The sequence below is a fragment of the Mytilus edulis genome, chromosome 12 (assembly GCF_963676685.1).
Source record: "Mytilus edulis chromosome 12, xbMytEdul2.2, whole genome shotgun sequence".
In the NCBI taxonomy this organism is placed as follows: Eukaryota; Metazoa; Mollusca; class Bivalvia; order Mytilida; family Mytilidae; genus Mytilus; species Mytilus edulis.
Window position 1 is genome coordinate 17559773 of NC_092355.1, and position 12821 is coordinate 17572593.

Below are 12821 nucleotides of genomic sequence, written 5' to 3' on the forward strand. Positions count from 1 at the left end.
TTTTTTTCAATTTATTACATAATTTCATAGAACACATTATTATACTAGATAAATGAGCTTTCAATTAATTTAGATTTTTTTTTATTAAATAGAGACATGCCTTGAATCTTTTTTTACCTCATTTAACTATTTACAGACGGTTCATACTGATTTGAATATAATTATCTGTATATATACATAATATAGTAACATACACATATATAACAAATAGGTTCAGAGGTAGAAATTCACAGTAGTTGTTTTAGGAAACATCAAATAGAAATGCGATCTTGTTGTCATTGGCAACTAACAACTTGTTACTTGTTGGTTCGAAATCCAATGCACGCGGATAACTGAGGCCATCACGAGAGGACAATATTGTCTTGCAACGCTTTCCATCAGGGGTGATGATGACAACGCTGTGTGTTTTCGTACTGGCCACATACACGTTTCCATTGTTGTCTACAGCTATACCTTGTGGATATCGCAGGTTTTGTGTATCCTTGAATTCCCATTTAAGATTTCCATGGATATCATAGCATGTTACAGAATGGTTGTCTTTATTTGTATAATAAATATTGTCACCATGCACTGCAACATACGAATTGGATGGCATATTAAGTTGAACAAGTGCCTTTTCTGATTCACCATTCAGTTGAACTTCCATTATTCCTTTACCTGGCACTGAGTATACCAGGACATTCTCATTGAGTGCTATACCATATATACCGTATATACTACTTTGTATAGTTCTCTTGATTGTTCTGCTATTAGGGTCAATAATGTGAATAACATTTGAACCATAGCCACTGGTAACGGCAATGGAACTGTCTCTTTCAAAATATGCTAAATCAAATGCGCGTGTATCTAGCCGAATTTCAAACTCATGCATACCGTTGCTTTTCAACACAATTAAATTTTGATTACTATAATCACAGAACATCATCTTGCCATTTGGTAGAATTGCGCAACCTCGAACATATCCAGCAGATTGCAAATCAATTTGCATTTTATTGCTTAGTTTGATATCATCTATGCATTTGGAAATTAAACTAGGTATCATCATCTGAGCTTCTTTGTTTTTGTTACTGTCAATAACAACTTTGCACGATTTTGAATCAACACTAACGGACCCAAAACAATCAGCCCTGCAAATGTTTTGTACGTCTTTGTTAACCTTCAAAGTCAGTGTTTTTATCTTCATGTCATCGTTCTTAAGGACAGACTGAATACATTCTGCTTTATCAGAAACCTCTTTTTCAATGTGCTTTAATGCTAAAAATGTTTGAAGTTCTGATGCATGTTGCCATATGTTATTTTGGCTACCTTGCAGGTCAGAAATTCCCTTTTCAATGTCTTCAATCTCACACAACAACAGCTTTATTCTCTTACTTTCATTTTCTTCATTAGCATATAATTCTTTAATTAGTGTGTCCTGTATTTTGTCCAAGTGGTCGTTGATCATTTTCCGGGTTTGGTTTATATCACGTTCAATCTCTTCCCTCTGATCCTGTAGACATTTTAAATTTTCTGTGCGATCGTTACGAATTCTTTGTACATTTTTCAACATTTGGACCAATATTTGCTCTACCTCTAACCACGCATTCGATGACTTGACATTTTTTACGATGTCCTCTATTGCTGTCAAATCATTACAATCATTATGTGTCTCAATAACACACCTCCGACAGCACGGGCAATCATGTTTCTTACATAATGTTTGATATTGTTCTTTGTGTTTTTGACATGTTTGTGTTATCTCTAACACATTTGTTGGTAGCTTCTGATATTCTGTTATTAAAATAGTGTCATGGTTCCTAGTTGATTTTGATGCACCGTGGTGCTCTCTACACTCGCCACAAAGTCCCTCGTCACATTCTGAACACCACACTACTGATGCTTTGTTGATGTTTCGGAAATTACATACACCACAAACAGTCCAATGACTCGCCATTCTACAAAACAAATGAGTCTTGAATTTTACAAATGGATGACACTGTAGTTGTAGCTTAACAAGCAAAATGTAAATATGATATATTTTTTTCATTTGCCAGTGGATGTTTATGCTCGGCTTGTCATAGTTCACGGATTTCGATTGGATAATGACAGGTCGTTAAAAAATATGCCACGGGTGTTGATGCCACCCACTACCACGGACAACTTAATTCATGCCTTTTTTGTTTTGTCCAGTAGTTGTTTTATGTGCAAACTTGATTTCTGTAGATTATTAATGATGTTGTTGTTATATTCATCAAATATGTAAACAACTAACGATATTGTCAGTATATGCTATTTCCTGGAATTCATTTTATTTAATGCATCACTTGGTTACAATGTCGTTGATTAATGGGACTACTGACCTAGTTATGCAAATTACCCACGTTGATTTTCCGCCGTCTAAGACTATATGTAAATATATGTAGGGTTACCTTACATACGGTATAAGAAATGTGAAATCGTAAAATTAATAATAACAATTTTTTTTAAATTATTTTTAAAAAGTTGCTTTCACGTAACACCTTTTTTTATAATAAATATCCGCCGAATCGGACATAAACTGGGAAATTTTTGTTATCTACGTTCATATTCGTGGACTACTCAATATATATTATTGGACATTTCCGTTATTGTCCCAATATTACCGACTTATTTGTTTGGGTTGTTTCCCTTCAGTCGACACTTATTGAAAATGTTGAGCTAGTGTTAAGAGCGAAGGACGTTATCTATGTTTGCCAAATATTGCATTTTCCTTCAACATAATTATAATATTAAAAAAATTTAAAGGTTCTTTAATTGATCTATTCCAAAGGCCCAAGTGCTAAGGAACAAATGATTGTTTTATAAGTGAACATCGAAGGCTCCATATTCCACAATTTGGATGTATACGTATTGTTGAAACTGTGTGCTTTTAACGACATTTAATCTTAAGGATATCTTAAGCTACAATCTATGATCTTTGATGTCGAATAACCAAAAAGGAGTCAATAATTATAATAGATTCGTAGACACAGTTATTATCTGCTGCAGTGGTTGCAGCTAAAATAAATTACGCAAAACAAGCGTTTGGTGAAACATTGGTCCAAACTGAATTTTAACACAAATAATGAATAATAGTAATTCTGAAGTCATTACTAACTTATTTATGGCTCAGGTTATTTGTCAGGTATTGGCCACATTCATTATTATTTTTCTTTTTTAAGCTCTTCTTTTGTTTAATAATTTTTTAATTAAAAATATTTTGACTTTTGGCATCACTAAAAGGACAATAGCGGTCAAAATGAGCATCTTGAAGAGAAATTAGGACCGCATGTTTTATTGCACAAACTAGATAGAATACTCGTCTAATGAACTGCTAGATCAGTGATCTTTTACGATACTTATATGTTGTTTTTTTTTTATTTGTTCGACATGTTTAATAAGATATGGAACTTTCAAATATGTAGTCTTGTTCATCACCGAAGAGGTATTTATGGTCGAAATGCACATCTGTGCAGCGCAATTAGTACAGTTAAATGCCAAAAATGAGTTTATTTTGTATAAAAACTCAAGTAGTAGATTATCTATGTCAAATATGTAGTAATGAAACCCGATCAAAAAACGCATTAAAATTGTAGGATCTATTTACTATTAGATTATCAAGACTGGTGTAGCAACTCTAAATCTGAAATTAAGAATAGTATCCGACAATGTCAAATAAATCTTGTTTGTGTATAAACAATATAAATATATTTATGAATTGTCATAAATCAGTTTTTCTTATTCTTTATTAAAAGTTCAGTTTGAACAAGTTCTGGAATGATCGATTTTTTAAAATAAATAGATCAAAACAATATGTTTTACACTTCAGAGTCTGGATATGGCAACGACGCCAATAATGTAATATTGAATCGATCAGAGATAAACTGTAAATATTTGAACATACAGTTTATCGTTTTTTTTCCATTAATTTCCCCTATTACTGTAGAAATAAAAAAAAATTGAAAATAAATGTTTTTTTTTATTTCCTGCAAAAAAGTCATTCTAATGAACTCAAAATTGTTAACTTTTTTCACACTTTTTTTTTATTTTTCCCGCTTATGCGCAGAAATCTACTTTCTTATTCCGTTCTCGTTTGTCATGGGACTTTGAGATAGCGTCAATTTGTTTACTTTGAATATGACGTCATAACTTAAATAACGTAACAACTAAAATATCTAACAACAGAACCAAAATCGGAAACATAGCGGCATTTCTGTTTCTTTTTTAACAGATTTTGAAGTTATAATATATTTGAATTAAAAAGAAAGCAAACAGACTTCGTTCCCTTTCACAGGTAATGCCTGCCTTATATTAAACTATATGCTCGTGTCTGTAACAACGTATTAGATTTTAGCGAGAGAAATTTATGTATTACTGAAAAATTATTACACCAGGGTTTTCGATATCACAAACTAGTCAAAACATTTACTAAATTTTATCATCGGTATAAGGAAATAATTCGTAAAGATAACTCAACATGCAGACATCTTATACGTTCAAGTATTTCATATCCAATCTTTCATGGTAATATTTTTTCACAAAGCACAAAAATGTCAGTATTCACCTCGAACGCTTACAAAACCTTTAAACAGACTTATTAGACCTTTTCAACAATTGTCTATACCTACAGTTGAGCACGATTACGACAGGTAAGATGTGAGGGGTCGTCTCAAAAATCAAAATTGAAAATAATACTTTACATCACTAAGAGTTTTAATGCTTGAAATTTATTTGATTGACTATGATATAGCTTTCCAACAGAGAAAATGGCATGTATTTTTAAATTTAGAAGTAAAAAACAAAGATCAACTCATTTTCTGTACGGTGAAAAAAGTAGAAGAAAAAAAAAACAGATAAAAAAATCAACTAAAAATAGCGATCCCTGATCGACTAAAAAGGAATCAAATATGAAGACGAAGCATAATTTCCATCGGGGGAAAGCCGTCCAGGTGTCAGACCACCAATTCCAAATCCCTATCTGATCATCCAAATTTTGCAATTTTCACAGCTTTCTAAATATTTTACCTTTAGTTTAACTTCAAGGAAACCAGGTATGCCCTGAATTGTACATGTCTCACCTTTCTACATGCCAATTTTCATCCAATGTTTAAAGTCTTATAAGAAATTTCTGATTTTGAAAACACAGGTACTAACAAAATAACTCCTGGTTTTCTGGAGATCTTAAATCAGTGTACTTTGTAGCGCATTAATCCTGAATTGTTAATGCAAAGTCATAGACAAGTGAATTTTGGCTCGAAATGGTCTAAATATATCTCCCTTTCACCAAAAGTGTCATTTCTGCAAATTTGTTGGTTAGTTTAAGTAAACAATGACATCAAATGCACTATTTTTTGTCCGAGTAGGACTACTTTCACGTTCTAAATTGGAGGGAGTAATTGGTGGTCTGACACCTAAACAGTATCAACATTTTCAGGACTTGGTTCAGGCGCACAAAACAATACGACGGGGTTTTGCTAATCTAATTAGTTTTAAAAAAAATCCCTTATGCATGGTCATAGACGAAATTTAAAAAGAATCATTAGTACAAAAAAAAAATTAAAAGATTATAAAACCGGCAAAGATTTGTCAAGGAAAAAAGAAACAGCGAAACAATTTCTGACCCGTTGACAACAAACTAAAATATAGCAATGAAAGTGTAAAATATCAAACCAACGATACTTGATCAACACGGACACAATTAAACTCTATTACTTAGCAATTCCCGCTTCTTGCAAGAAACTCAGAGGTCATGTTCGAGAACAGGGGAATGGCTCACCGATAAAAAGGACAACGTTTGTTGTTTTTTCGGAACACGGGCAATTGGACATTGGATAATCAGTTCGTGAGGACGACCATATAATTAAATGAGGGAAAAAAATAAGTCATTGGACTCCCAACCCCTGCTTAGCACTATCCAAAAAGAATTTACAATGACAAAGCTCTATAGTAACTAGTATGTTGAATTATAAATTCCATACGCAGGTATGTACTACTTAAATGTTGATACATCTCCCCTTATTCAAGAAGGAAATACACCAACTTTAACAAGGTATCTTGATCTTTTCCTACGACCTTTGAAACCAATATGTTTATACCCCTCCAAAAATTGAATATGTACATCGTGTAAGGTTTAGATCGTTTAAAATAGTCTCGACCGTGTTTACAAGTGTGATAACAGACGGACAGATAGTCCAGTAATAATGTTTCAGAAATTATCAGAAATTTTCAGAAAAACTTTTACAGATACACATTTATTCTTATTGGCATGCGGCATAATAAGAAAGTTGAAGAGAAAGCTTATCAGGATGCGGAATGATTGCAGTAACTTTTTAATCAATTCAATGTGAAATGTCGTGTAAATACATGTAATAAGAATATTGTATGATAGAGAAATATTCTTATTTACTTTTTCTATTTTCTATATCTTCTGTAGCTATATATAACCGCCAAACCAAATTTATATATCGTAATGATAACCAAACGTTTTTGTCTTTGAGACGGCCCCTTCATTTTACCTGTAAACTGTATGTGTCATTAGTCTGTGTCGACAGTTGTTGAAAAAGGTCTATTAAGAAGGGATATAATTACGATACTGTTGTCAGGTCATTAAAGATTGCATATTTTGGCTTTAATATTGATTCACTTATAGTATCTTTGCATCGGAACTATTCTTCTCATATATTTTATGACTAAACCCCGAACGGGAGGGATTGTGCCTGATATTCATATGATGAAGACATCAGGTTATTTGAGGTCTGGAGCTGGCATGTCAGTTAATTGCTGGCTGTCTGTTGTTATTTATGTATTATTGTCATTTTATTTATTTTCTTTTGTTACATCTTCTGACATCGGACTCGGACTTCTCTTGACCTGAATTATAATGTGCGTATTGTTATGCGTTTAATTTTCGACATTCGCTAGAGGTATAGGGGGAGGGTTGAGATCTCATAAACATGTTTGACCCCGCCGCAATTTTGCGCCTGTTCCAAGTCAGGAGCCTCTGGCCTTTGTTAGTTTTGTATGATTTTTAATTTTAGTTTCTTGTGTATAATTCAGAGTGTAGTATGACGTCCATTATTACTGTACTAGTATACATATTTAATAAGGGGCCAGCTGAAGGATGCCTACGGTTGCGGGAGTTTCTAGCTACATTGAAGACCCATTGGTGACCTTCGGCTATTTACTATTTGATAAAATAAATCATTCTGTATTTTTATTTCCGTATGTAAAAACAAGGCGTTAAGATACTGATGAATAGTTAGCATACCTGTTACTTTAGATACCATATTGTTATACGAACGGATTTGTTATTTGTCTTTTTAAAGCAATATGTTTATTTTGAATGCAATAAAATGATCCCAGTAAACATTTTGATTTAATTTTATAACTTATTTACTTTACACTAATAAGTCTCCGCACACGATCCGTTGATTTTTAGAGTCCATACTATATCATCGGGTATTGTTTGTTACCTTGATTGACCTGTTCCTCATCGATGTTTTAAGATTAAAGCATTAGTAAACTATTGTTGAATTGATTTATTTCTGATACATATTTTTATCATTTGAGTACCAATCTACCTAGGAATGAGGCAGTGGTGACAACATGACAAGCGCACACCTGTTCAACCTTACATTAATTCACGTTCAGAATGTTTATTGCATACTGGTAAATATAACATTTTTTTTTCTTTCCCTGTGTTTGGTGATTCAAGATATAATTTGATTGAAATGCACTAGAAATTAACTCCGTAATTTGTTATCCTTCTAACAGAAATGTATCTAGATATTTCTTCATTTACCTGATACCAAGAAAGTTCAACCATGTTAACTCCGGATTGGGATACCTTTAAAATAGGGTAAGTAGGTCGGTCAGATTTTTTCAGACATGTTTTGAGAATTTTCTAAATTCAATTTGCCTGATTCATAAAAAGACTTGCAAGATATCGGTTTGTGAATTTAGAATACGTATACATGTTATAAGATCTGGCAATTTTATAAACTCTGCACGTTTAGAATAAAATAAGATAGAAATAATTTGTATGACAGCAATGGAATATTACTTAGACATTAAAACAACTGATCCTATCTTTTTTTATTTTACTTGCAGGTGTTATTAAATAAACAACTATAAAAAAAATAATTTCTATAGCATAGGACACGTATCGTTGTATTAATATCTTCGGCAATGCCAGTATATTTGGTTCTCGTATTCTAATGTTAACGTACATGTTAATTAAGTGTCGTTAAGTGTAGATTTGCAAAGCGGATTTGCAAACAACGTAATCCACATACCTTTACTTTGCCATTTCTGCAACTTCTTATATCCTTGATTAATTTTGTATCCGCCCCATAATGGATACTCTTAACATTAGATAACGTATTTGATAACACTATATATAGTATCACAATGTAACAGATATCAGAATAGATTATATTTTTCTGATCTGAATTGAGTGCGTCTGACCTATTGATTTATTTATTTTTTTACATTTAAATCTTTCCCTTTATTTATCCATGATGATAGGCGTTAAATGAATGTATTCAACTGTCACTGTCATCAAGATACGCTGTTTATTTGTAAATAAACTATATTTAACAGCTGAATATTCGTGTTATTCCCTGTGGTTTTCTGGGGACAAAAAAAAACGAAAAAAAACAACATAAAACATTGCAGTTCATTGTGAGAGAAGACGCAAATTTGATAAGTTTAAGGTTTGTTTTGAGCATTTTTACAAATTGTCGAATCTTTTCAAATGGTTGCAAACGTTTAATTTATACAATACAGTTTGATAAAGTAAGAGACAAGTAAAAGGTTTATTTAGTCATGTTTTAATAACTTAATTGTCTTATTTCAATGTTATCAGTTTTAGCTTTTAAGGGATTTCTCACTAAATCCAAACATAATTAAGATCCTAGGAAACTGTGATCACTCCCAAAAAGAATTAAGAAGTTTGTGTTACACAGTCTTTATAGTTTTATGTATACTGCACTGTTCTGTAAATTTTTCATGTATTGCCATGACATTGCCGATTTACTGAAGTTAAGAGTTGTGAATATTATCTTTATATGTTCAACTTCCTTTAACTGTATGAAAATTAGAACACTACTTTAATTTTTATGCCATTAACATTTTTTTTTTCATTTTACTGAAACATATGCTATTATGATATTGAGAATTGAAATAAAGATGTTAATCATATCTTAAGAAACATATATAACAAAATGTATCTAAAGAAAGATACAGAGGGTCACTCATAAAAACATGTTTTTTATTTTCATTTGTTGACTGAAACATATGCCATTATGATCTTGATATGAGTAAGGGTTTTGCTCATATCTTAAGAAATATATATGTAATGTTATTCGTTAGATTTTTAACACATTGATGCGTTATAATTCGTTATGATATTCGATTTTAAGAATCCAAAGTTTCTACAAAATTCTACATCTTAGTTTATAGACCAATCAGACAACAACAAGAGGTTTCTCGAGAAAGATACCTAGGGTCATCCAAAGCTAAGTCGATATATTATGACAATGCCAAGGCAACATCAATAACGATGAGTAAACAGCCTCTATATTCAAAACTACAGATTGAGCAAAAAGAACCCCACAAAAACCCTTTGGTGGTCTAAGGTAATCTGGGATAATATGTAGACTCTGCCCGTCGAGAGACACCCATTGTTTTACATGTTTCACTCTTTGTGAGAAAAATTGAAGTATTTTGAAAAAAAATGGTCCTGTACAGTATATTTCATACACAAGTTTGGCTTACTAGTGTTTGTGATGGATCTGCAGTTATAAAAAACCTTAAATGGGGGCTTTAAATGCATTTTTATGTTGTTTTTTTATTTTTGCTTCTCCATACTTTTTTTAAAAGATATTTGTCTGTCAATACCCAGTAATGACAGACAAATAAGTTAATAAATTATTACAATGAATTTCGGGCAATCGATAGTTCTAATATAGTTTTGACTTACCGTTGATGTTGAGAGGTTTAGCATGTTATCCTTACACACTTGTGGTTTGATGCTTCCAAAAAGATTTACAACTTTATTTTAACATTTAGATAGATGTTTAAATCCAGCAAAACACATAAATGGAAAACATTAAATCCAGAAAAATTAAACAAATTTTCGCGCGTATTTCCTAGGACGAAGTTGTAATACGACTTTTAAAAAAGAATGAAAAAAATGTGTTGTTAGATATCTGAAAACTATCAGATGCATTATAATTTTGTTTTTTTATAGTATATTTACATGTAATATTACATAGATCTAACGATTTGCTGTCATGTACATTCCCAACTAAACCATAATTTTAGAATGATTCTTAAATCAAATAGACAGTGTGTTCTTATAAACATTTAATGATTTCATGTATTAAACAAACAGTTCAGTCTATATACTGCACGCATAACGATAGCAAACATAGTTTCCGAATTTATTGAAACAGCGAAAATAAAAATATATGCAATTGGTAATTGAAATTAGCAATATACCACTTAGTTTAATTCGCTGTGTCTTTTACTGAAATATATTAGTTAACCGTTTAAAAAAGAGGGGCGAAAGATACAAGAAGGACAGTCAAACTCATAGATCGAAAAGTAACTGCCAACGCCATGGCTAAAAAACTAAAACAATTAACAGACAAATAATACTACAAAGGACGCAACCTAGAAAGGGGAATGAATAAGCAACACGAACCCCGCCAAAAAAATTGGGGTATTATCAGGTGCTCCGGAAGGCTAAACAGATCCTGCTCCACATGTGGCACTCGTCGTGTTGTACATGTCATTACAAACCCGGTATATAGCTAGTCTAATGTGTTTAACTGACACATACACAAAAGTATTATCTTTCTATAATGATTTCTACCTGCACTTAAAACGACAATGATGTAAGTATCGACGGCTGTCTATAGATGCAGTATATGGATATTTAAGATTTGTTCTATCTCTAAACACATTTGTATATTTTACTAATAATGGTGTGTGTTTGAAGAACGTTTAATGTTATCAGATAAGATGTTTTGTTAACCAATCATGATGTCCAACATTTGAGCAATGAAATAGAATGAATTATTACACAATAAATCAAAGTAAATAATTAGACGGATTAAAGTACATTTAAACAAAAAAACATGTATACACATTTTGCAATATAAACAATATAATTGACAAAACCTAACTGTGCTCGACTTCGACTCGACTTTAACTGACTTAACATTGGACTCAATGCATTCTCTACTTGTTAATTACTCACAGACGAAAGAGATTTGTCTTCGTGCCTTCGCTTTAAATACCAAACTGAACCGTCTTTTTCAATGTGCTTAAATGCTAAAAATGTGTATAGTTTTAAAGACATGTTGTTGTATTTTATTTTAATAAACATGTAAATCAGAAAATCATTTTCCTCAATCGTTGACAACGCATGTTAAATTGTCTTGCGTAGATTTTTGTTTTTGCATATATTTCGTTTAATAGATTCTCTTGTACTTTGTTTAATGGATCGTTCATCAATGCACTCGTGAATGGTTTATTATTTCAATATGTTATGCCACAATTCGACCATCATTTGTTTTACCACAAGAAATGAATTATCAGTATGTGATTTTATATTTTTAACAGTATTATCGATTTCCTTCGGATCTGTACATTATATCTTTATAACACATCGTCTTGAATTCCTGATGAAGATTAATCCAGAAAAACGCTTTTGATGCATGGAATTTATAACATTTTGTTTTCATTTTATCCACAACAAGAACAATCATACTTCTTACAGACACGTTAGTGTGATTTGTGGTAAATTCAACGGTAGTTTCTGGTGCTCTGTAACAGGTATAATGCTAAGTAATATAGATGCAATTACTGCACCATTTTATCTACACCCTTCACAAAGTCCCTAATCACAGACGAAACACCGCACAACAGACGATTTTTGTATGTTTGTGAAGCTACAATTGCCACATACTGAATAATTATTAGTAATACTCAAAACAAAAACCAAAAACTTAATTTGACATAATTATGCCTTAATAGATTAGATGGTCTCCTTTTTGCGATACCAGCGGGCGTTTTGAACGTTTTTGTTTTCAGTGATGATCAAGGCAAGAATTTTCGAAAACCAAACAGTTGATATAAAAGTTGATGCGCTGCTACAATCAAAAGAGACCAAATGTTTGTCAAAACCCGGATAATTCATAGAGAACTGTAAAATGTTTACAAGGAACATCAAGGGTTTTTTGTCAAGTTTTTTTAATGATACTGTCAAGTTGACATAGTAATGTCTTCAAAAATATGTTTTAGTTAAAAAAAAATGAATATAGGAAGACGATTCCTTATTATCAAATTAAAAGTGTAAGGCGTTGAATTTCCTGCTATAAAAGACAATTCTTATTTTTTTCTAAATTTTTAGTTTCTATTATCAAAATTATCAAACAAAGGCTTATAGAAAGGATAGCATTGCTTATTCAATGTGACAATTACCCACCACTTAACACCAACATACGTATGTCTTGCTAATAAATATATGTCTCAAGCATGGTGCAATAATTGCAAACATCCGAATGAATTTCGTTTTGCATGCATGTATAATTTAATCAAGCATGTTGGAGACCAATAATATGGAAAGCTACACTTATGAAACTTTGGGTGTTGTGGGCATTCATATAAATAGATAAATATTTACAAAGGGCAATAATTTTATTGATGAAACACAATTATTGTCAATAAAGAATGCCATTTTATACTTTCCAAAATCAAATGTGTAGTTTTAGATTATCAATGAATGGTGTATTAGTTGTTTAAAGCTTATAAAC

At 31.7% G+C, this 12821-nt stretch overlaps 1 protein-coding gene across 1 annotated transcript; it reads right to left on the reverse strand.

Moving 5' to 3' along the window:
* Nucleotides 1–241: 241 nt before the first annotated feature.
* LOC139497472 (E3 ubiquitin-protein ligase TRIM71-like) lies at nt 242–1933 on the reverse strand. The gene has a single exon (XM_071285699.1). It carries the CDS (start codon nt 1931–1933, stop codon nt 242–244), a length of 1692 nt encoding a protein of 563 aa, XP_071141800.1.
* Between the last annotated feature and the right edge of the window lie 10888 nt (nt 1934–12821).

Coding starts and splice junctions, on each gene's coding strand:
- LOC139497472 (XM_071285699.1), bottom strand. CDS start 1,933: ATGGCGAGTCATTGGACTGTTTGTGGTGTATGTAATTTCCGAAACATC.